This window comes from Scardinius erythrophthalmus, assembly GCF_964197995.2.
Source record: "Scardinius erythrophthalmus genome assembly, chromosome: 9".
In the NCBI taxonomy this organism is placed as follows: Eukaryota; Metazoa; Chordata; class Actinopteri; order Cypriniformes; family Leuciscidae; genus Scardinius; species Scardinius erythrophthalmus.
This window is the reverse complement of record NC_138229.1, coordinates 47948085-47974695: the sequence shown is the minus strand read 5'-3', so window position 1 is coordinate 47974695 and position 26611 is coordinate 47948085. Positions and strand designations below refer to the sequence as shown.

The 26611-nt window shown below is 37.7% G+C and overlaps 1 protein-coding gene across 1 annotated transcript; it reads left to right on the top strand.

The window, feature by feature from the left end:
• The first annotated feature begins 2562 nt into the window (after positions 1-2562).
• On the top strand, positions 2563-25846 carry LOC308696322 (uncharacterized protein). Its single transcript, XM_081374898.1, has 2 exons — positions 2563-3016; positions 24731-25846. The coding sequence occupies exons 1-2, from the start codon at positions 2935-2937 to the stop codon at positions 25624-25626; spliced, it is 978 nt and encodes a 325-aa protein (XP_081231024.1). The 5' UTR covers positions 2563-2934; the 3' UTR covers positions 25627-25846.
• The last annotated feature ends 765 nt before the right edge of the window (positions 25847-26611 follow it).

Genomic DNA, 26611 nt, shown 5'->3' with positions numbered 1-26611 from the left:
AGATAGGGGCGGAGGTCAGGCGCAGATAGGGGCGGAGGTCAGGCGCAGATAGGGGCGGAGGTCAGACTCCCTGTCCAGAAACATCCTCAGGATGGGGCCGCTGCATTCAGCTGACAGTATGGTGTGGGGTTATCAGGCTACAAAACAATAAATAAAAAGGCTCTAGTACAGTGCCATGCAAGTGTCTTTTTTATGTATTTCTTTTGATGTTTCTGTCTTAGATTTATACCTTACTATAAACCCTTATGAAAATAAACACCTTTTACTATGCTAACATAGTTTAAACCACACTGACTTATTTGTAGTAATCCTGTGGCTGTACAAATGTTAACTTTATTAGTCCAACCAAAGAAACTTGGTTACTACACTTTTACTATAGTAAAAGCATATGGTTCATTTTCATCGGGGTATTTTTGAGTATTATACATAAGTATAAAATTAAGTACAAAATACGTTAAACAATAGTTATACTATAAACTTTAAATATTTTAAAATAAGTAGCTTTCGTTACACACTTGGCACATGAACGTCATTTTTTTTAATTTACCTGTTAAGAAATGTGTAAAATATTTAGGTATTCATATCTGCAAGGATCACAAGGAACGTCAACAACTTAATTTTTTACCTAAATTGAAGAAAACTAAAACAATTCTAAATTTATGGCTTCAAAGAGATATTTCTATTTTAGGAAGGATTCTTTTGACTAAAGCAGAAGGGATTTCAAGATTTATTTATCCTGCTCTCTCTCTTGATGTTAATGATTCAATATGTAAAGATATAAATAACATATTTACAAAGTTTGTGTGGAAAAACAGACACCATCATGTTAAAAAAGCAGTGCTCTCTGGTTCTAAGGATGAAGGTGGATTTGTACTTTTGGACTTTTGTGACTTAAATTATACCTTTAAGGTTAAATGGTTGAAGGAATGTTTGAAAGCACCTGAGTCCATATGGTACTTTATTCCCAACAACATTTATAATAGTGTAGGAGGCCTAAAATTTTTATTGAAATGTAACTACAGTATTACAAGATTGCCGCTGAAGCTGTCCCAATTTTACCAGCAAGCTCTTCTGGCCTGGAAACTTTGTCATTCGCACAACTTCTCTCCACACAAGTCCATCATTTGGAATAATGAATGCATCACTAAGGGGAACAAGTCACTCTATTTGCAGAAATGGATAGATAGAAATATTATCTTTTTAAAAGACCTTTTTGATGATAATAATCAATTACTTAATTATGAATCTTTTCTCAAAGAGAAAGCATTCCCAATAACGTTCAAAGAATATAACTCGGTTTTCAAGGCTATACCTAATGGCATATTAGAACTAATGAAAGGTTATAAAAAACAAAACGAAATTCTTGGTTTTAATTTTACTCTTTATATTAACGGTATGGATATTATGAGTAGAAATTGTACTAATAGGCATATCAGAAAATGTTTTTTAAATTTAAAGAAAATAACACCTCGTGGGAAATTTTTCTGGAATTCTCATTTTTCTGAAATTAATTGGCATGGGGCGTGGCTTGTTCCTTTTAGATTTTGTATCTCAAATAAAGTTAAGGAATTACATTTGAAAATATTACACAATATATATCCCACAAATTTGTTTATTTCAAAATTTAAACCGGTTGATAATCTTTGTAGTTTCTGCAAGACAGAACAAGAATCGTTAACTCATCTTTTTTATAGTTGTTCATTTTGCACGACTTTTTGGAAAAGTGTTGAAAGTTATCTGGCTTTTAAAACAAAACATTCAATAACAATTGAAGGGAAACAGATTATTACATATTTTGATTGTAGAGATAGAAGTTTATGTAATATTGTAAATATTTTTATTTTATTAGGCAAGTTTCATATTCATAAAGCTAAATTTTCTAAATCAAGACCATGCTTTAAATTCTTCCAAACTGAAACTGAAATATATTTTGAGTCTCTTAAATTGGTAAAAAATAAGAAAGCTATGTCAGCAACTGATATATATTCCAAACTTTTCAATTGAAAATATAAAAAACTTTTTTTTTTTTTTTTTTTTTTTTTTTTACAAATAATAAAGTTTGTAAGTCTGTTTTTTTTTTTTTTTTTTTTTTTCTATATATTTTATGTAATTATTATTATTATTATATATATATATTTTATTATTATTGTTTAATATTAACTTGTATTTGATGGCTCTGTTTTGTATCTGTATATATATATATATATATATATATTTATTTTTTATTGTGTACTATTTGTTTACGAACTGTGATGTTTGTATGTTTGTTAATTGAATTCTAAAAAAAAAAAAAAAAAGTTAAATGACGTCATCGAAGTATGTCCCAGAACGTGCATACTCTTTTGCTACACACTCAAAACCATAACGATGTACTTTTTCCTCACAAAAAAAGTACATACTTTTAGGTCGTAGTATAAGTAGGCGAACTGGGACTCAGCCTAAATGAATGTGAAATTGCCTTCGCCGAAATATTACCTGTTTTTAGTTCTGACGGTCTTACCGTAATAGCCGGTGTATACGCGCACTGTGAAATATAGGGGCGGCTAGTTTACCGCTCATTTCGAGGTGGCGGCTGGCTTGACCGCAGTGTCAGCTCTCTCTCTCTCTCTCTCTCTCTCTCTCTCTCTCTCTCTCTCTCTCACACACACACACACACGGGGAAGTCTTGGTTTCCTCCCCCATCAGCACGCACACACACACACAATTCCAACGCTCCTCTAACACAGAGATTACAGAGCAGTGTTTGACTGATGACCGTCATAAACATTCCACACACACACACACACACACACACACACACTGAAGCCCGGACAGTGTCCATTCATCAGAGCTTCAGTTCGTCGGTAAAAACACAGATCAGATCCTCCTGATCACCACACACACACACACACACACACACACACACTGGAGAAAAAGAGCGAGTCTCCTGCTGAGATGATGATGATGGAGTTTATTAAAGAGGAGTGTGAAGACATGAGTGAAGGAGTGAGAGATGAAGACACTGAGGAACAAAGAGGTTCGTGATCTTTCTTCAGTAACGATAGTGACTAACTGTGTGTGTGTGTGTGTGTGTGTGTGTGTTTACAGGGATTAAAGTTCTCCGTCGCTATGACGGATTTCCGTTTATTGCAGGGTTCCCTCCTGCCCTTGTCTTAAATTCACTTTTCATAATTGTAAGGCTGTATATGCTTGCATTTCTCAAATGGTGTAATATTTTTCTCTCCGTCCGTCCACACTGAGACGCGTTTCTGTTAATGAAAACTAGCTTTTTGAAAACGCACTCCGAAGTGGATACATCTGAAAACGCCGTCTTCGCGTTGTAGTCATAGACTGTATTAAAATAGGTTGTAGTGTGGACTGAGAAACCGGTGTTACAATATATTCGGTTCATAAAAAAATATCTGGTTCCAGTGGGCGGAGCTATCGCGGATATCCTCGAGACCATAGCGTGGGCGGGGCGAGGGGGGAGTTATCAGCGCGAGCGCCTCGTTTTGTTTTATGGAGTGTTTATTTCAAACAGGTAATAAAGTTGAACGAAGTTCAGAAGACAGAAGAACAAGAGCATGTTATAAATGGCAAAAATGGCATTTACATATTCAAAGAAAATGAATCAAAAAGCCAATTATTCAATAAGATTGTTTATAAAAGAAGCCAGGTTCTCTGCATTCTTGTTATTAATCAATAATAAAGAGTTATAAAAAAGTTTCAGCTCATTCCTCCATTTTGTCTTGAAAAAACGACATTTAGGCTATGTATGAAATGTTTACTTAACAAAATTACGTTGTTAATGCCAAAATCACTGTGATCATTGCGAAAAATACCAAATTTTATTTCATTAATTGTTAGATTCATCATCTGAAGTCCTTTGGAGACGAACACTTGTTGAAGGTCCTGCAAAACATACCATTCATACCATCAAAATCTATTGCATTACCACCGTCCTCGTAAGCAGACCCCTTCGGCACAGGATCAAGGGTTAACCTTTGACCCGACTCGCCCTTGATCATGTAGTTTTGACAGAAAGTGTTGATCGTTTGAAGTAGTTGTTATAATAATAATAATTCATGGTATCTGACAGAAAGTGTTGAAGTCTTTTGAAGTGTGTATCACAGGATAGGCTACTCCTCCATATTCCTGAGCGTATATGTAGTGTGTGTGTGTGTGTGTCTGTACTGTGAAACTGATAAGGGAAAACTGTGGAAGTTTATCTCTCACAAACGTTGAAAAACATTCAGTTCTTTTAAAAGAATATAAAATAGCTTACTAAAACCTCACACAAGAAGTTTGAATAAAATGGAGTTAGAAAAAAGTGCAATGAGTCTCTCAAAGCATCGTCTCAAAACATAGGGCGTGTGTGTGTGTGTGTGTGTGTGTGTGTGTGTGTGTGTGTGTGTGTGTGTGAGCTAGCAGGAAGCATGCCACTGCTAGATGGGAGGAATCTTTAACAAAAAAGCCTCCAGAATGGAGGAGGTCAGAGGTCATGCTTCCTGCGATAGCTCTCCCCAGAGTCTGTTCATGTGGCCAGACAGATTTTAAACACCGGATTTACACTTCTACATATATTTAGAGCAGATAACCGAGAGTATATCCTCAGTAAAGTGTGTTTCCGCACTGATTAAGGATAGTTCGGGAGATACAAGTAAAAATGATCTTATACGTGTAATAGATCATAGCTACCAGTAAGATCATGCTTTGAATTAAGACGAGTAAAATTAAATATTCGCTCAATTCGCTGTGAATAGGATGTTGTATCAACTCCGAGCCACGAGGTGGCAACCATTCCCATCCCGTGCCTGGATGCGCTGCGCCACGGACCACAGAGGCACGTCTCTGAAACATGTGTGAGTGTGAGGGGATTTTCCAAATGATGCAGCTTAGTCTAGAAGTCCTCGGATTCCTTAAAAACAACACGTTGTGACAAACGTTGACAACATGTTGTATGGACAAAAGATCTAAGATCTAAGACGACTGAGCGCAGTTTTTCAACAATCTAAAGTTTTTGACGCTGTTTAGTAAAAATAATACCTTAGGTTAAATTTACGCAAAATCATTTACATCATCCATAAGTCTTCTAAGGAGATAAATAGAAGATATGAATGTATTCAAACTTTAAAGATTTCATTTGAACAGTCTTTTAAATGAGTTTAGCATAAACTCTGGATGCAGTATATGCTCTGGACTAGACTAGCTTTACTGTGAAGCGTCAGCTCACTCTGTGGTTTATCCCTGAAGGGTCTGGGGCTGTTTTGTTCATGACAACTGAAACTATTTGCTTTTTTTATCGTTGCACAAAGAACTACTTCATTTTTACTTCAGATTTAAGACGACTAAGTACAGTTGTTCAACAATCTAAAATTTTTGAACAGACATTGTTTAATAACAATTATACTTTAGGGTCACCGTTAAACAAAATCATTACAGTAACAACCAACGGCCACACACGCTCTCGTGCCTCTGAATATGCTGAATATTCATCGTTCGGGTGGAGTAAATGAGTTTAAAGGGATAGTTCGGCCAAAAATGATATTTAACCCATGATTGACTCACCGACAAGCCGTTCGAGATGCATATGTCTATCTTTTTTCAGACGAACACATTTTCAGTTAGCCTATTTTAGAAAATGTCTTACATCTTTCAGTGGTTATAATGTGAAGCTATGGGGTCCACAACGTTGAAGTCCCAAAATGTGCATATTGGTAAATCTATTTTTGTGTTTTTATTCTGTCTCCCAAATTTGTCTGCATATTATTAAAATAGCCTTTAAATTATAGGCTGATAGCTCAAGACAACATAAGAACTGAACATCTTTTTCATACACAACCTTTACTTCATCAAAGGTTATCATAAATGTTAAGCTTCAGATGCATTAACAGTTGTTTTCTCCAGCAGCGCTTTAGAACAGTGGTCAAATTAATTGATAATAATAACTAACCATTAAGCATAAAAATAGGCCTACATCTGATCAGTTTAGTAATGTTATCATTCTTATGTCATCTGGTGTAGAAGGCATGGGTATACCAGCAAATTAAGGAAAGGTATATTTATAAATACATATTTGAATAATATAGTAAATATTTTATTAGTCCTGCTGTATTAATTTTGTCCTTGATCCCATGTTTTTCTCTTGTTTAACATTCTCGTTTTTACAGATGAATATGAATAAAATATGTAATTTTAAGACACTGTATCTTACTATAAAAGTAACTTTTTTTTTTAAACTTTAAGTAACTTAAAGGCAGATGTTTTTGTTTATCAATTTTAAACAGTCTAGATCATATTTAGGATGGGTAGATACTTTTATGCATATTGTTTTATATTATAAAAATTATATATATATATATATTATATTCTTTAAATGAGAATACTTTTTAATTATATGTCCATGACCCACCACACCTGAGAAACTTCTTTTCTGACCTCTGTTTCTGTGCACTTTACTATTGTACACAGCTTTGGCCAATACATAATTGGTTCAGTACATGTAGTTTGTGAAGCATTCAACATCCAATTAGCTATGGTGAGTCTTAACCACAATTCATATAAATAAACCTACCCATCTTTGTTGAATTTGTCATTTTGGCTGTCAATATAGATAAGGAAAAGCTTCAAAACCTTGATGAAATGAATTGAACAAATCTGGAAAGGTTGCTCAGTGTTTCTAAAGAAATGAAAGATATGTCCTTCTCTGAAGGGCACAGAACTTCACAATGAGAGGTGAGTTAAGTAACACTTAGTGATTTCTCTGTCTCTTCATGATCAAAACATACTACTTTTAGATGAGGTCTTATACTAAATTATACAGTGAGGTTTTTATTTGCCCTAGATGCAAACACCCTTTATTTTGTACTCCCATGCATGATATCAATGACAGAAATTTTGAAATATGGCAGTGCCAAATAAAAAACAAAATTAAAGAATCAATTTGCTAGAGTTTTGTCTCTGTTTTATTACAATTAAGTGCACTTACCTTTGGAATGGTACATTCGAAACTACAAATTGCACAAACTGAGTATAACATTACTTTAGTTGGACCTTGCAATTTATACATCAATACAATTGAAATAATTATCACTTAATTTGACCAATGTTCTAAGCATTGCTAGAGAAAACAACTGTTAAAGGGGTAGTTCACCCAAAAATGAAAATGCTGTCCTCATTTATTCTCCCTCATGTTGTTCCAAACCTGTATGACTTTCATTCTTCTGCTGATCACAAAAGAAGATATTTTGAAGAAAGTCGGTAACCAAACGACTGATGGACCCCATTGACTTCCATAGTAGGAAAAAAAAATACTATGGAAGTCAATGGGAGAGTAAATGAGGACAGCATTTTCATTTTTGGGTGAACTACCCCTTTAAAGCAGCTGAAGCTTAACATTTATGATAACCTTCGACAGCTGTGCATCAAAAAGATTTTCAGTTGCGTGTAAAGCAACATAGCATGCAACTCCAAGTAGCCTATGCTGTCTTGAGCCATCATTCTATAATATAAAAGCTATTTCAATAATAGCCTACAGACAACTTTGGGAGACAGAATCAAAACACAAGAATATATTTGTAAATATTTATTTAAAGGGGTCATATAATGCCCTTTTTGTACAAGCTAATATGATTCTTTAGGGTCTAAATTAAAAGTTTGTAATATACTTTAATTAAAAATTCTCATTAGTATTGTAAGAAAACACTAATTTTATCTGGTCAAAAACAGCTCTGTTTTCAGAACGCCGTTTCAGTGCATGTGTCTTTAAATGATAATGAGCTTTGCTGACCCCGCCCCTCTGTTCTGTGCGTACACCGTTTGTAACACAATAACCATAAAGTGTTGTTCATTATAAACGTGGGATTATGAATTATATTGAGAACGTCGTACATAGAAAACATGCCGTAATGTACCCTGAGTGTAAACCTTAGATGCATTCATCGTGAAGCGTGCAGCAAGAGATTTGCAAAGATTAATATAAATATTAATATAAAGGTTAATAAAACGTTACACTCACTTCTTCTTCTGGAGGTTCAGCAGGAACACGAATAGTTGGTACCGATCCTTTTTTCAGGAGCTTCTTAGCAGAACCAGCTTTATACTGACCCTCGCTTGTAAAGCAGTCTGGTGTGTGAAATGATTCGCACAAACATGAAAGCATTGACGTTGATCGTGGGGAATATTCCCTTCGAAAACAAACTCAGCCACTGCGTCTTCAGCGGTTCGGATTTAGGAACATCAAAATGATTCTGTGTTCGTTATTACACCCGAGAACAGAACACCACAATCACTGAGACGCCATTCTGCTCACAGACAGCGCTCCAGTATCAACAATGACGCGCGGACTATGATTGACAGCTCGCTCACGAGCGAGGGCGGGTCTGTGTTGAAATGCTGCTGTCAATCAACAATCGTGGGAGGGGCGTCCGACTGTGTGATGTCACACGGTCGAACGGCTTGATTTAAGAGAGGGGAAAACATATAAGAAGATTAAAAAAAAAACCACTGGATGGATTATCATTTTATGATGGTTGTGTACAGGCACTGCCAACACACATTTCAGTGCAATCAACTTGTAAAAGTGCATGTTCCATTATATGACCCCTTTAAACATGCAATAATAGACATTTAAAAAGCTTGATCTCAGTCATTCGTGAGAAACGAACAGTTAGGAGTAGTTTAGGACAAAATGCGATCTGAGGCGCTCACGCTAATAACTTCTGCCCCCTCGCCCCGCCCACGCTATGGTCTCGTGGATATTCGTGATAGCTCCGCCCACTGGAACCAGATATTTCAGGAACCGAATATATTGTAACACCGGTGGTGTTTAAACACGATGACGTAAGTTTAGTCATGTGACGCATATTGTACCAAATGATATTCATGTTTATACCAGTATTGTGCCTGTTATGTTTTCAAATGTATCCGGATTAATGTAGACGTAGCGTAGACAGTAGATATAAACTGGACACAGCGACCCCATAGGATTCAACGGAGACAAGTGAAGTCAAGTAGAAGCACTTCTTCCTGATGGCTGAGCCAGGGCTCCAGACTGCGACCAAATGGTCGCATTTTGCGACCAAAATTTGAGAGTGTGCGACTAAATTTTACATCCAGTCGCACATGTGCGACCAGTAAATTTCATCTCGTTCAAAGTGGGCGACAACCGACGTCGCGTCTGCGATGCTTTGTTTACGACATCACGACAAGAAGACTAGCATGTTTAATTTTTTAACGGTCCTCCATGAAGGGTTCCGAGTGAATGAGTGTGTGTGTGCGCGCGAGTGAGTGAATGAGTGTGTGTGTGTGTGTGTGTGTGTGTGTGTGCGCCCGCGCGCAAGTGACGGTGCGTGTCCACTGGCGCGTTGCGAGCGGAGCGGAGCGAGCGTTTTCAATTCATTCCTATGGAAGTTGAGCTTCACGCTCGCGCAGTGCATTTTGGGATTGCCAGCGGACCGGAGAAAGCGTTGAGAGCGACCGAGAGCGTCAAAAAGGTTGGGCAGTTTTTGACTTTATGCAAATATCAAGCGAAAAACGCAGTCGGCAGCCAATTGCTGTGAGGTTCGTGATGTGACATCTGTTTCGAGAGTTTAAAAATATGCAAATTGTGCCGGAGTTAATGCTGGATTTAGTGCGTAAATCATTTTGTTTACAAATTAGACGCTTTGCAGTTGTTATATATGCTAAAGATTTTATTTTGGATGTGTTCATTGTGATTATATTGGCTGGGTTAATAAAAGTTTATAAAATTGAAAGGATATCTTTGCTTGGTGCATTTGGAAACAAAGCTTGCCTATTTCTAAATGTAATGGCGTGCATCTCTGATGATTATATTGTACGTGTGTTGTAAAAAACATAGATTAAACACACTCGCAACAGACACACCCCAAAGCGGAGACGTTACAGCGTTGCCAGCGGCACTGAGCGGACTTTTGCCGCTGTAGTGGACACGCACCGTGAGTGAGTGAGCGAGCGAGCGAGCGAGAGAGAGTGAGAGAGTGTGTGCGCGAGTGAGTGTGTGCGTGCGTTAGTCTATGTGCGTGTATGTGAGTGAGTGCGTGTGTACATGTGCGAGTGAATATGTGTGTGAGACGGCTCGAGATGACTGGTCGTAAAGCAATGTGTAGTCTGACAATGTTTCTTGTCCAGGACATGACAAGATTTTTAGGAGTCGAAATCGTGTAATCTGATACATTGACTATAGTAACAGACAAAAAAATAGCGTATTCTGAACCAGGCATAACTATAACTATGGTATACTGTGGTTATGAAAGTAGCCTACACATCTTTTTACAGCACTTCAAAACTATATCCTATTAAAATGTTGTTGTTTTTAATGTGTCGACCAAAACATTTTTGTTCATCCTTTAAAGATTGTCTCTATTTATAAAACTGAAAGTTTCAAGAAGTAGGAAAACTCACACTTATTTTTTTTTAAAAGAAGACTAAATTACCATTGTAAACAGCTGCTGAGGGTGCTTATTGGCTATTTTCACTCCCTAATATCTATTTTGTCACTCATTTTGCTTTTGAAATAATATTAAGACATTATGAAGGATAATAATTAAATTTAACTTTATCTATACACCACAAATTTAGCTCAGTGCTTTGTCATCCCACAGTGCTACCAAACACTTTCTGTAGAACTTAGAGCCGCGGCCCTCAGATGTTAGTCTGGAGCCCTGTGATCTTAAAATAAAACTGCACCATAATTTCTGTACGCTTAATCTATTTATTATCAAAGCATTTGTCTGTAATAGTTATTTAGGGGGAAAATGTGAAGGTGTGCCCCTAAATTTTCTGCTTGCGCTCCTAAAATTTTAAGTCAGGGGCTACAGCGCTCCTAATAAAAAAAGTTAGTCTGGAGCCCTGGGCTGAGCGACTGCGCAGACTCACACTGAGCTTGACGACGTAGATGTGCCGAGAGAAATCTGAACCACACCTTCCGAATCCCTCAGAGACGGAGAGCGTGAGTAGGAGCTGTCCATGAGCTAGGAACAGGAGCAACTTTTGCTAAGTATTCTGATTAATTACTTTGTCATTTTGCCTCTACGGCCCCCCCGATTGCCCGCGAGCTTCTCCTCCCGTCCATACGGTAATCTCTCTACAGAGAGTCGCGTTGGTATGACGCAATCGTTAGCCTATTTTTACAAAAACTGCTTCTACGGGGCCATAACGTAAGATACAAGGTAATGGAGCCTTTTATACATTGTCGTGTTTCTTTAGAAATAAATAATGGACAAATGGAGTCTTTAAACGCCTCAGATGTAAAGTTATTCGCTGTCAAAGTGACGCCAAAATGAATGGGAGTCAATGGGATGCTAACAGCAGGTGATGGTCCGCTAATCAATGGCGGCACCCGGGGAAGCTTCAGTTTCCGGCTGATAGATTACCCCCCTGAGATGTAGCCTTAATAGGTCTTAAATCAGGGAAAGACGAGGTGTGTTCACCCTGCTGAGGGGGATAAAGCCTGGAGTGGAGCTAAAGCACGTTCCTCTCTGAACTCTAAGCGCTCTGTAATCACTCCGCTCGGAGTCCACTCCGGGTCTTCCATTCCCGCTTACGGGAAAACTGATTTCAAAAGTTATTAATGTTTTTATTTTTTATATAGGCTGTATATCATGAATGTCTTAATTTATAATACTATATGTAACATTTATAATACTATATGTAATGGTTTGGAAAGTATTCTACACGTTTAATAAATATAATTACACAAATATGTCCAAATTTAGTGAACGCGCCTATAGAGAGAAATGCACATTTTATACAGATTAGGTGGGAGTAAGTCACACATGTGCAAGTCACAAGCAAGTCTCAAGTCTTAACCTTCAAGTCTCAAGCAAGTCCAAGTCAATTTTGTGAAAGTCAAGTCAAGTCACTGCTTTATGTCAAGCAAGTCAAGTCAAGTCGTAGCTTGGGTCACAAGTCACTGGCAAGTCATTCAAACGTTTGATGATTTCACTGAATTTATATATTACAATAAGTTAAAACTACAGAAGTTGTGGACTATGGTTTTATTTGCAACATTTTTTTTTTAAATATGCATTTCCACATACAGCTGAGTGGTTACAAAAAAAAATTCAAACTACATAGCCTAAAATGTAAATGTAACTGAAATTAGGCCAACATTAAAGCATGAAAAAATAAATATGCCTCAAACATAGCAGTAGACCATTAAAAGGTATTAAACAATTCACAATTCAAGTATAATGGTTCCTATGCCACCAAAGGCATTCTTCAAACTGGCATCCCCTTTATAAGTTATATATTTTTAATTATGAAGTTAAAACCACCAATAGGTGGCGCCAAATCACCATCTTAATGTACGAGTCATAGAAGCATTCATTCAACTGATTTGTTCAAAACGGCAGATTCGTTCTGGAACTAATCAACTATAGGTCACTGAATCACAGATACGCGTAACTCTTTCTGTGGCTTGTTTGGAACTATTGTCATTGGAGAAATAGAGCAAAAACAGAATATTTGAAATATGTCTAAAATGTCACATCTCAATATTCACTCTTTGTGTACTGAACGTTTTATAAAATCATTATCACATTTGCAATCGCGCCAATATTCTGGAAATATTTTTTTAATATCATATGTTATAGGCTAATTATAAAAATAACTCATACTAGGGCAATTTTTCCACCACATTTTGAATTTTGGGTGCATATTAATTCTGCTGGCATTTTTTTTTCCCTGATAACATCTAACCCTGCTTTAAGAGAAACATAAAACACAACAAAACATTAACAGTTTTCTGTGTTGTTTTTTGTCATTGGAAAGAACGACATATTTGGCTTTAAAGCATGATTGGAAAGAAATGTGGCAAATGTTATACAAAACATATGCCATCATTAATTATCATTTGAATATTGACAACATAAGCTACATTTGAAAACATAATTGTGTATAAAGAGGCATGCTGTTTTTGAGACATGGTGAATGAAGTTCGACTGTTCGAGGTTGTGATGGTCGTCCGATATCCCTTACATGTTATTATGCGTACAGCAAATCTTCTAGTTTCTAGAAGAATTTCTAGTGTCTAGTGCAAAACATTTCTAGTGTTTATATCCAAAAAGAAAGGATGCTGGGAGATGCTTTTGTATTTAGCGCAAGCTTGTTGATTTAAAAATCTGGCTTTCCCGTTGTTTAATTTCATGGAAACAGACACCTGTGATTTTGCCAAGAGATCTCTTATTTATTTGGTTTATAAAACATAGGAGTGAGAGACAATGGACTAAGCGAAGATCTAATTCAGCTTCTCAGTCATCTTTCCTACATTTCCATCTCTTCCTGATTTTCGGACAAAAGGCTTGGTCTTTATACCACTGACCAAAGAAAAAAACATCACCATAGGAACACATACATTCAGCAGAAGAACATATGGTTTCCATTAACATAGGAATGTATAGACTACATATACATTCCAGTCTCCAACTCAGCACACACTTCAGTCCAAAGTCTCCCTTTCTCCCTTTCTCACAAAATACATTGAGTACAAACAATTATGAATGTATATAAAAAGTAATAAAAGAGATACATAATACTACTGATTATGAATATTAATAAAAAGTAATAATAATACTAAAAAACATTAAATGATGAAATTTGAGTCTTCAGAGCTCACCGCGATGTATGTTTTTTTCTGGGCTTGTGCAGCGTCACGCAATCGCGCAGAATCTGATGACTGATGTCAATTGTTCCGTTGCTTTCATTTTGTTCATCAATTGATGTTGCGATGATTTATATAAAAATGTATATCAAGTCATTCTCGAGTCATACAGTTCAAGTCAAGTCAAGTCTCGAGTCATTGGATCTCAAGTCAAAGTCAAGTCGAGTCATTTTCTTAATTTAGTCAAGCAAGTCTCAAGTCCTTAAATTTGTGACTCGAGTCTGACTCGAGTCAAGTCATGTGACTCGAGTCCCCCATCTCTGCAGATTACACCAATATTTCCCTGAATATTGCATTCTAGGGCTGGGTATCGATTCAGATGTTCCAATTCGATTTCGATTCAATTTTCGATTCTCGATTCAATTTTTGATCTCGATTCGATTTTCTATACTCGATTCTCGATTCAACTCAATGAATGTAGATTTAATACAAATACTATATTTATAAAAAAAGAACAGTGAACATAAGTTTACAAGTGGCTAATTAATAAAAAGAAATTAAGAGCCACAAACCTGTATATTAAACTCTTTTATTTTAGGTGCACTTGGGTACATTAAAACAGAACCCATCTCTAATTTTCAAATGCATACAATTATGTTAAATAAATACAATACAATTTTGATGCAAGATGAAAAGTGTATGCTGAAAAAAGTCAGAACAGTCGCATTCCTCGATCAAACAGGATCAGGTTATTTCATTTTTAAGATAAAATAATCATGAAATCGTACAAAATTAGCTGTAACATGGAGGCTGCAAGCCTATGAACAATGTAGGACAACTAGTACTGGCTTATTGGTGATAGTTCACCCAAAAATAAAAAATTATGTCATCATTTATGTATGTATTCGTCATGTATAATACATTTTTTTTCTTCTGCTGAACAAAAACAAAGAAGATTTTTTGAAGAATATGGGGAACCAAACTGTTTTTGGTCTCAAAATGACTTTTTTCCCCCCAATATTATGGAAGTCAACTTTTGTGTTCAACAGAAGAAATTTATACATGATGAATACATTCATGTCCAGCGCGCCGTTCCACCTGGTCACCACGTCAATTTTAAGTCTGCGACAGGGCAAGTTCAGTAGCATCTGTTGCTCCTGTGAAAGAATGTCACTGCGCGCCTAACTCGACCCAGCAGCCGAGAGATGGCCGGAAGTTTCAGCGCAGATTGCGACGCTAGATTTATTGTGTGAGCAAAGCAGCCGATATGGAGCAGCTCCATCATCTCCACGGCACGTATCATTTTGGTAGCGTTGTCGGTCACAATGATCGGGTCTTTCTCAGTAAGCCCCCACTCTTCCAACGCATCTGAAAGCAATGCACATGTATTTGCCCCTGTGTGACTATCCTGCATAGCTCTGGTCTGCAACACGTTTGAAATGAGAACCCAGTCATCTGGTGTCTTGATGTCCAACGACGTCACATGTGAGGGCCACTCTGTCCGCTGACTGTAGGGACAGACTAATGTTTTGCTTCACAAGGCAAATAAGAGGGTGACATCTAGTGGAGAAGACTAGTAATCAGATTAACGTTAATCTTATGTTCAATGTGTGCGGAAATAAATATGGAAAAAGAAATCGATTCATGGCCTTTGAGAATTGATTTTGAATCGACCACATTTTTAAAAAACGATTAATCGAAAAATCTTTTTTTTTGCCCAGCCCTATTGCATTCCCACAAAGCAACCCATTAATGAAGGTTCATCTCTTAATGGTTTCATTTAGATTTCCACAAGCCTGTTAGTGTGCGCATGGCATGGGGCACAGAGGCTTCTCTCCACATTGAGGAAGGCACAGAGCTCTTCACTGATCTGTCTGCTAAACATACATTAACATTAATCTACAAAAAACAAAAACGTGTGAAACCATTACATTCTTGAAATTATTTTAATTTAACAAACTACAAACCTGGTTTACAAACTAAGTGCCTTGGTCAGTGAGTATCTCTTTGGTGCTCCAAACCTGTAGGAAAAAGTAATAATGCAGCGCGAGACAACATCTGCAGATTTATGTGGAACTGCATATGCCTCGGACCCTTTAGTGTTATAGTCAACGAGGACACAGATGTACTCATTGATTTTGGTGACTTTCCCCACTAAATCCATGCCTAGCAGTTCCAGAGGCGTATCCACCTTTGAATCAAAATAGCACAATAAATACATTTACATTATGTGAAGTCACGAAATACCAGTCTCAAAACCCATGCACATCTGTGGACAAGCTTACACATATTGGGATGTACTTGTACAAGCTCCTGCTAAATTGGCATCAGGCACACTGCAAAACCTGATGTTCAGAAACAAGCACATGAGAAATGCATTTCAAAACATGATCCATTTGTATGTTTCACAGCAAAGTTAAAGGGGAATAATTTAGTATGTAGGCTACCCATTTATCGATGTCCACCCCCATCCCAGGCCAGCAGAGCCTCGCTGAAATGGCCAGCTTTGTTGTTCCCGTTCCGCAGTGTGCTCCGTGTGGGCCGGCAGGGAACTCTGTGGATATTTGGTTGGCCTCTTTTTGTCCAACAACCTCTTTATAGTTTTATCACATATATACAAAAGCAACCAAACTAACAAACCAACTAACAAAAACTCATGAACAATCTGGAATGCCTTAACATTACAATTTGTTGAATGATACATCAGTACTTCAGACCTCGTCCTCGAATACAGTCCATTTCCCACATTTATTTGCACATTGATCCTCTTGAACTCTTATCTCATGAGTCAGCCACTCCATTACACTTATTTCAGACACTAGTTTCAGCCATTCGTCTCGTGTTGGTGGGTCCGGTTTGTACCATCTTTTTGTAATGGCCTTTTTACAAGTTGCTAACAGAATTTTAAACAGGTATCGGTCTTCTCTCGACACATTGATTCCTTTCATATTACATAAAAATACAGCACTGTATCATAACCCAGGATTTTAACAATAACCAAGTGAACATCCTCCCAAAACTGTGTAATGACAGGGCAGAGCCAAAAGACATGCGAATGGTTTACATTTACCGCTCCACACTGTCTCCAACATGGTTGGGGCACTGACAGAAACTTGCTCTTAATTTTAGGTGTAATGAAACATTTTATTACTTTTTTCCAACAGAACTCCCTCCATATACGCAGCGATGTGGTAGATTGTTGTGTATTCTACACAATATGTAACTAGTCTTCCCCAGAAATATTCATACCTAGCTGGTTTCCCCACTTCTGCTTGACGTATGATGTTGCATGTCCCTTCCTCTCCATCAGTTGCTGGTATAATGTAGATATTACTCTGTACTTCCTTGAGTTGTATATTCCTATTATAGGCTAGTTCTAATTATACCATTTTTTTCCCAGGTTTACTTTTGGTTTAACTTCCTTCACATAAAAATCCCTTAATTGTAAGTATCTGAAATCATCCCGGTTATACAATGTGAAGATCTGTTTCATCTCTTGAAATCTCGTAAAACTCTCATCCTTCGTTACTGTACACAGTGCTGTTATTCCACTCGGTGTCCATTGTTGGAATCTCTGGTCAAGAGTATTCGAGGTGAAGTGTCTGTCATAAGCTACCCATCTAAGTAGAGGGAGATCTGCCTCTAATTTATATTTGCGTATTATGCTGTACCACAATTTTAGTGAAAACTGGGTGATAGCATCTATCTGTTTAAATAAATCCTTAGCTTCCCCTTCATCCCCAGTAAGACTTGAATTTCCCTCCCCTGTACATTCAGCTCTAGGTTTTTCCGTTTAGCCTCGTGATCCTCAGCACACCAGCAGACTACAGGTCTAAGTTGAGCTGCATGAAAGTATTCCTTAAGATTTGGTAGTGCCATACCTCCTTTGTTTTCCAAGCTGTAAAGTTTCATACTTGATTCTTGGCCTTTGGCCACTCCATATAAACCTAGAGATAACTTTATCTCAATAGGCAGTGATTGGAACAGGTAGAGTCGTCGAGGGAGGATATTCATGTTTATAGTCTCTATCCGGGAACTAAAGTCCAAAGAAAGGACGTTCCACCTCTCTACATCATTTCTGATGGATTTATCCACTAACATAGTTGGCTTCATATAGATCATCCTTTCCTCTTGTTAAGGTTAACCCCAAGGTATTTCACTGTAGCTGCATTCCAGTTGAGATTATATTTTTTTGTTGTATATTTTTGGATGGTAGATAGTTAAATGGTAAGATCTGTGTTTTAGCCAAGTTTAACTTGTATCCTGAGTAGAAACCAAACGCTAATATTAATTAATATGGGAAGGCATGTGTCTGGGTCCTTCTATGATGTGGTCTTCATTCCCAACCCTTATCTCTTTCAGATCTGTATTCTGCCTACTTGCTTGTGCCAGGGGCTCTATTAACCCCCTGAGGTCGGCTATCGCGCCGGCGCGATAGGCTCGTTTTTTTCCGTATGAGTGCAAAAAAATAATAAAATAAAAATATTAATTTTTATCTTTTAGGCTTGTTTTGTACATCAATCGATTCTGTTAAATGTGTATTATTTTTGTGTATACTCACAATAAAAACAAAGTGTTGTGCTTTTTGCCAAATAAAGAAAAATAAACACGAAGCAAGTTCTGCCTTCTATCTGCCAGTGTCGTCCATTCTGAAACGCGTCCGAAAATGAACAATAACTCAGCGAATACTCAGTCAAACAGGCATTCAGACACACAGGCATGAAGCTTGAATTCTCTTCTCTTAAATGAAGTAATTTATATAAAAAACAAATATTCTCATTTTGTGAAATCTGTATTAAAAGAGAGCGATTCCAGTCGACCTCATTAGAGCTAATTCAAATGTAATGTGACTCCGCCTACGGAGAGCGCACGCTATTCAAACGCAAATGAATGAGGCAATCCAAGCAAACCTGTGAACGCCCACATATCAGTTTATTCAGATCATTACTTTAACACCGTCTCAGCAGCACTGTGAGCAATAACAATAATGAAAAAAGTACCTCAGAAGTGCGGGTATATCGAGGAGCGAGCTGAGGAATACTGTAAGTTTTTTTTTCTTCTCACGTGAATCGGGTTTCTGTTTTTGATGAATGAACGGCAGAGATGCGCGCTGTTTACCACAGCTCGCAAAAAGACAGTTTAAATTTAAATCGCGTGTGTGAATGAATGAGGATGTTTTAGCAAACTGTATTACTATGAGTAAAAATCGACTGAAATATGTTGAAATAAAATGTAGGCTATTTGTATAAGCAATACGTATTAAACTGCAATTTTATATGCCCTAATATTTCATAAAAACAACGTTACAGTCAGGCGAAATATGAAAGACAACATTTTGTTGACTAGATTTGAGTACAGTTTTTACTGTAGAATATACTGAATATATATATCAAATAAGCTTTTGTTTAGCAATTTTTATATATATATAAAATAAAGTCATCAACTAAGATGTTAGCTGTTCCAATTTTGGCTATATTCAAACTAATGAATACATAGATGGCATAAAATGTAGGCCTATAATCTTTTTTTTTTTTTACAAAGAAAGAGTACACTTGAAATATTGTTGAAATTTTAATTATTGTTGTAATTGTAACCTTTTTAATAAAATAGCAAAACATATTTACAAGATAGATGTAAGCAAAATCTTAAATGGTCAATATAAGTCTTCTAATTTTTTGTCCTTGCATTGTGGCTCAGTCAGTGTCACACCTGAATGAATGGCTAATTATGCAGAGTCATTATGCATAATGGGTGGGACATTTTGTATTCCAAGGTGTAAACCACTCCTCGTTCACGCCCACTCGCATAATGGCTTTCCAAACAAAACCTGTTTTACATCAATTTAAATCAATGTATGGTTTTATCTGAACGATAAAGCAAGACTATTTTCACATAATTTTGAAGCCAGAACTCGAAGGAAGAACATCCATTTCTCAAAAGTCTTATTCATGCATATTTATTATGAGTTTTGAGGTCTTCTTTCAGCAACTTTCATTTTTTATTTTTTCAATAACCACGCATAAGCATTATTCTCTTAAAAATAAAAAAATATACATGCATGGTGATCACATATTTTGGTAGCCCTGTTTGTGCTATATAGAGTGAATTTACACCTTTGCCATTAACATGTTTATAAATAACTGAAAAAAGCACAAATGTCAGAGCATGTCAGAACACCTCCAGTGCCCAGAAAACACCTCAGACTCCAGAGGGTTAAAAATTGCGAACAATGTTGGTGATAGGCTGCGACCTTGTCTGGTAGATCTTTCTATCAGTTAGACTACCATTAATTCTTATCCTTGCAGTCGGCTTTTGATAAAGTGTCTTAATGCATTGAACAGCTTTTTGATTCAATCCAAATTTTTTAAGTGTCTGGTAAAGAAATGCCAAATTAACGCAGTCAAATGCCTTTTCAATGTCAACACTTGAGGCTGCACTAGTATTGTTATGCTTAACATGTTCAATAATCAGGGCTCCAGACTGCGACCATTTTTCCTGCCGGTGCGACCAGATATTTATTTAGGTTGCGCTGGCGCGACCACAATGTTGCAGAGCAGCGAATGCAAAAAAAATGAAAGCGGAACGAAAGTGCGCTACTTATTTATGCTTCACGGACCGTGACCGTGATTAATTTGGACCAACAACAGACAGCGCAGCGAACTTGCCAGTTGCGGGCTGATCTCGATCTAGCGACACTGTTACTTGGAGATCCAGACTCTGGAGATCCAGTGAAGAAATCCAATGAATTCGCCTCAGAATTTTATTAACATCATCAAGACATCATTGAGAAAGACTCGTTGTAGAGTTCTCTGTTCTAAACCATAGATATCAGATCAAACAGCGCTGATGTGGAAACCAGGAGAAACACTTACAGAAGGCTTTCAGTCCACAAATCAGCAACATTCACCATGGATTCAGGCTAATGTAGGAACTCTAACCATAACTATGGTATTGTGAAAGAAAACATCTTTTTCCAGCACTTCAAAACTATATTATATGTTATTTTTAATGTGATGACCAACACATTTTTTGTTCATCCTTCAAAGATTGTCCTAAAACTAAAAATTTTAAGATGTAGGAAAATCTTTTTTCTTTTCTTTTTTTTTTTTTTTTTTTTTGAAACGCTAATAAAAAAAAAAAAATTACCATTGTAAACAGTAGGATGCTTATTGGCTATTTTGACTCCCTAATAAAAAAAAAATTTCACTCGTTTTGCTGCTTAATTAATATTAAGACATTATTAATGATAATAAAGTTAATTTCATCTACACCCTAAATTAAGCTTAGTGCTTTATTGTCCGTCCCAGTGCCACCAGATACTCTGTGCAGAACCCAGTGTCTGCGGTGTCGCTGCCCTCAGATGCTAGTCTGGAGCCTGTGAACTTAAATGAAAACTGCACACTGTAATATCTGTACGTTAAGTCTAGTTATTATTAAAGAATTTGTCAGTATTACAGTTATTTTGTGGGAAATTTGAATAATTGCATTGCAAGCTGATTTAAGGTGTGCCCCTAAATTTTCTGCTTGCGCTCCAACATTTTTTTTCAGGGGCTACCGCGCTCCTAGTAACAAAAGTTAGTTTGGAGCCCTGATAATATGTAGGGTTCTTCTTATATTATCATGGGTTTGGCACCCCTCCCCCCTCTTCTACACTCATGATGAAAAGAACTATAACATGTATTGTTATAACCAAACCTCTTAAGTTTCTCACATTCTTGCCCAGACAAATGTGTTTCTTGTAGATATATAATTTAAGATTTGTCTTTAACCTGGACATTACCTTCCGCCTTTTAATGGGATTATTAAGACCTTTAACATTCAATGACAGTATCTTAATGCTATTCTCTATCATTCCCACTGATGACAGATTGCAATCCAGACCTCAACATAACAAAGGTAAAGAAACCATTGAACATCAATTGAACATAGAAGTTTGCGACTTCCAAAAACAAGGATGGATTTTCCCATCCTCCATGGTCCCTGTTGGTGGGAGGAGGGAGGGGTGCCTCATTTTCTAGTAATGAGAAAATACTAATTTTCACTAGAAATGTCCAACATATAGCGCTTAAGCCAGCTCCTCAGTCGGTTTCATAAACTGTTTGGATTAAGTCATGAGTCTTTTTTTTCTTTTTTCTTCGGAATTGTAAATGGAAATAGTCAAAAACAAACAGAAAGGGAGTTTCCACAGGCCCATGGTAGCCTGTCTGAAAAACCTGCCCTGAATCAGATCATTAAAAGGCGTAGGCTAATTTTGATAATATTTGTAGCCTCATGTATTCTTCCTCTGGGCCATACCTATCTTTCTAACTATGTAGTGGCAGGTCTCTTCTGAACTCTGTAAGCCTCTCTCTTGCGCGTTGAGCTGCTCTGTCCGAAGTGTTGATGCGTTTCCACGGTGACAGCTCATTCAGACGTTCCTCTACAGCTCTTGCAGCGTTCCTCTTCGGCGTGGTCATCGTCATCTGAAATCCACGTTTAATCAGGTCCTGGGCCGCTTCTTCCGCCCTCCCATAGATCCGCAGTCCTGAGTCCCAGGGCACTTGCATCTTCGTATAGGGTGTCTGGTATCGGATCCCCCTCTCTTTCAGGGCTGCTTTGATTGGCCCATATGCTTTGCGCTGTTCAACGATAAAGTAATAAAGGATAAGTTTCAAAGTTTTGAATAGTTCACTTACAATAGTTCCGATTTTCCCTCTTTTACTTCTGGTACACCATACAATCGGATATTATTTCTTCTAGAGCGACACTCCAAATCCACTATCTTGTCCTGCATCTCCGAGTTTCGTTTCACGACTGTTATCAGTGCATCTTTTTTTCCAAGCAGGCTAATTCCAGGTCCGCTATCCGTGTTTGAGCCTCTGTAATATTTGCGTTTTGACTCTGCAACTCTTGCAAAAGCTTTGAATTCAACGAGGTCATCCTTCATAGTTTACATGACATCATTTTTAAATTCACCCAGGTCCTGTCTCATATCTTTCTTGAAGTCCATTAGCTCTTTGGACAGCAGCGCCAGACTTTCGAGCAGAGGGTTTTGGTTAACAGTAACTTTAGCGTTAGTAGCATTACCTGAGGCTGCGTCTTCGCCGCCATCTTCGCCATGCCTAGTATCTACAGCCGAGTTTACTTGATTTTTATTCATCTACTTGTCGCTTTTAAGACTTCTTTGCATTCTCCGTCCTCTCATACTCGAGTTTAGATGATTTTAATGTTTTTTTCTAGTGATCAGAGGTATTTTTCTAAAATCGACTGTGAGGCACACACCACTACACGTCCATCTCGCTCTCTTGCGCCACCCTGAAGTCAGGATAGGATAGGTTATTTTTGATGTTCTAGTTGCAGGCAAGTCAATTATAAGAAAGCTATAGTCCATGGACAAGTTTGAGCTTTTTGTTTGTATCACGTCTTATCTTCACTGTCTAGAATAATTGTAATTTAGAATAGATTACTTGCCATCAATTTGGAATTTGGAGCAATGTCTGTGAATGACACATTTATGGTCTTTTTTTTTTTATGCCAAGTGGGTATGTGCCAGTGTTGCCAGATGTACGATAATTATCGTATTTGTACGATAATTTTGACCTCTGTACGATGTACGATCAATAATGGAAAAAATCCTATAATGTACGATAATTTCAGAACTGTGTGACACTTCAAATGATGGTCGTTGTAATAGGGCTTCTCATTGATCTAGCTGTGGATTCTACTTCTACTGGGGGAAGAACGTGTAGAGAGAGGGAGCGAGAGACCTTGCGTGTGTGCGCAAGTGTGCCTCACGAAGCGCATGTAAGGACCCAACCAATCAATTGTAAGTGCGGGCGGGCTTTTATCTATACTCCCGAATCAGAACCGAACAACCCCCCCCCCCCCCCAACCAAAAAGGTTGGGAAGTCTGTCATTTTCACTCGTGTACGATCATTTTCTTCCAAATACGATAATTTTGAGCTTCTGGTACGATACTTGGACATTTCCAATCTGGCAACACTGGTATGTGCCTTGAGGTTTATAGTTCATGATTTCCTCATACATTTTTGGATTCATTGTTGGAATGTGCCAGTAAGAACATAAATTCAGGTGAAAATGTTGTGTGGTCATCTCCCCAATTTATAAAACAATTTATTAACTTGATTAATTGATTGATTTAATTAGTGCCCTCTGAAATTGTGAGTCCACAACTTAACTATTCTGATTTCTCGAACACTTTTAAAGTATGGTTTTGTCCAGTTAACCCTTTTTTACAGTACACTTTTTTTTTTATCAGTTAACCCTTTCCTGAATGCCTAACTTCCCTGTTAGAAATAAAAGTTAAAGGTGGTATCAGTGATTTCAGGCCCAAAAATATATATATATTTTTTCCCTAACGATCCGCTAGCTGCCCGCCCCATAAGCGTGCCGTCATAAACCCGTGTCTCTGTAGGCAGCCTAGGCTCTGAGATCTGCACACCAAAACAAATGGTTTAGCCAAACACTCAAAACCAAAACAAATAGTGTTCCAACCAATCACCGACAGGGGGAGGGTGTTGTGAGGTTTTGTGCTCGTGCACGGCTGCACGCAAAGTCGGAGCTGAAGAAAAAGCTGGCTCAAAACCTCATAACACCTTCCCCCTGTCGGTGATTGGTTGGAACACTATTTGTTTTGGTTTTGAGTGTTTGGTGAAACCATTTGTTTTGGTGTGCAGATCTCAGAGCCTAGGCTGCCTACAGAGACGCGGTTTTTTGACGGCATGCTTATGGGGCGGGCAGCTAGCGGATCGTTAGGAAAGATTAGATGAATGTGATAAAAATATTTTTGGGCCTGAAATCACTGATACCACCTTTAAGAATGAAAAAAGCCTACTTTTCACATTCTGGGCTATCGGATCTCACAAATCACAAATCAAGCGGTTAAGATGAAACTGGTTTCAGTCTTCTAAGTGACCAATATATTTAGCTATAGGCATTATAAAATTAAAAGTTTTCAGACCGGAGAACCGCATCACTTGAATTCACAAACCTTGTAGAATCACATGTGTTGTTAGATAAATCAAGAATTTCTGCCTGAATTTCAAACTGCATGCTGGGGTCACTCATTTCATATTCATTGTCAATTGAATTAAAATTCTGAAAAATTTAATTTAATTTGTTCCTTTTTAGATCTGATTAAAGTGGAAGTGGAAAGTGAAGAGGAAAGTGAAGAACTGAGTGAAGTGGAAAGTGAAGAACTGAGTGAAGAGGAAAGTGAAGAACTGAGTGAAGTGGAAAGTGAAGAACTGAGTGAAGAGGAAAGTGAAGAACTGAGTGAAGAGGAAGAACATCAGAAATCTCAGAATATCACAACTAGAGGAACATCTTCTAGTCGCTCAAAGACCAAAAAGAATGTTTCACAGAAAATAACTCAAAGATCAGGAGCTAAAAGGCCATCATGCACCTGCCTTCAGTGTGGAAAGAGTTTCACATGTAAAGGAAGCCTTAGGGATCACACAAGGATTCACACTGGAGAAAGACCTTTCACATGCAGTTACTGTGGAATAGGGTTTAAACAAAGCGGAAGCCTTACAGAACACGTAAGAATCCACACTGGAGAGAAGCCTTACACGTGCAGTCAATGTGGGAAGAGTTACAGACAGAAAGGAAGCCTTGGGATGCACATGAGAACTCACGCTGATGAGAAGCCTTTTACATGCCCGCAGTGTGGGAAATGTTTTACACAGAAGCAAAACCTTAACCTTCACTTAAAAACTCACTCCGGTGAGAAGCCTTTTGTCTGTCCTCAGTGTGGAAAAGCTTTTAGTCAGCCATCACAGCTGAAAGTCCACGAGGTTGTTCACAGCGAAGTGAAGATGTATCACTGTGCTGAATGTGACAAGAGTTTCACCCAAATGTGTGGCCTTAAAAGACATTTAAAATCATTCATGCATAATAAATACAGGTCCCTGGAAAAATTCATGATCCCAGCTGTAGCCTCAGGTCATGGTTTTCCCTCGGGAGCAAATGTGTCTCAACAGAGCAATATAATAGGGTCGTCTACTAAAGCACATTACCTGCAGTGAGAAAGGCAGTACAGGGGACATGAATGTATTAGTTCAGAACACAAACAAATCATTAAGGCACGTCTGCTGTTGTGAAGGGATGCTTTTCTTAAATGTTCAGCTGTAAAAACACTTTTAAATGAATAAAAGTACATGTGTGGTACCATTCAAAAACAAGGTCTGTTAATTAATTCTACACCTTAGTAGTTTAATGTCTTAAAATAAACATGTTTGCACTGAGAATTGAGAATATTCACTTGTAATGATGTTAGGAGTCTAAAAGAGGATGCCATGATGTTGCAAAAGAAAACCAATCAAAACTAAAAATGTATTCATTTATATGCCTTTCTTATAGATTTTTACAATTGATAACAGTTTATGAAGAAATGTACTTTTCTCACAGCTATAAACACAATCTGATAACTACACCCCAATCTGTACAAACCATATTCCATATTTCAGTCAAAAGCATATTCACTTGTAAGATCGTGACACACAAATACACGGACGACTCCACTGCCATATTTAAATATTTACTCCACTTGAACACAAGCCTCAGTCATCAGTGTCCGAGCGTCCTGCATGTGTTTGGATTGTGTACTACAGTGTTGACTGGCTATGAGAAGAGAGCACTTGGGAGGCTACCGGCTCGACACAAAGGCTATAAAACCTAGCGAAAGTGTTTAGTGTGTTGCCCAGCCAGCAGCTCTTCAGATATATCTGTCAGAAACCCGACAATCTGGTCATGCTTTCCCAAGAATTTTACGTCTACTGCATCGTGATGTGCGCCAATCGAGGCAACATACACTTTGAGGCTGGAGGGGGAGACAGCTTTCACTCCAAGCCATCTTGGAGGAAGGAAACCACAGTACTGACCAAACATCTTCGGGGGTCTTCTCGGTGAGAACAGCACTCAACGAACAGGTTCCACTTCAGAGCGTAAGCGTGCCTCGTAGAGGATGCTCTAGCGGAAATGATGGTGTCTACGACTGCATGTGGTAGATCA

What these genes read in the sequence shown, in the direction of transcription:
- LOC308696322 (XM_081374898.1), top strand. Translation starts at nt 2,935, where the DNA reads ATGATGATGATGGAGTTTATTAAAGAGGAGTGTGAAGACATGAGTGAA. An exon ending in AGACACTGAGGAACAAAGAG is followed by an intron (nt 3,017 to 24,730) that starts GTTCGTGATCTT and finishes GTTCCTTTTTAG; the next exon opens with ATCTGATTAAAGTGGAAGTG.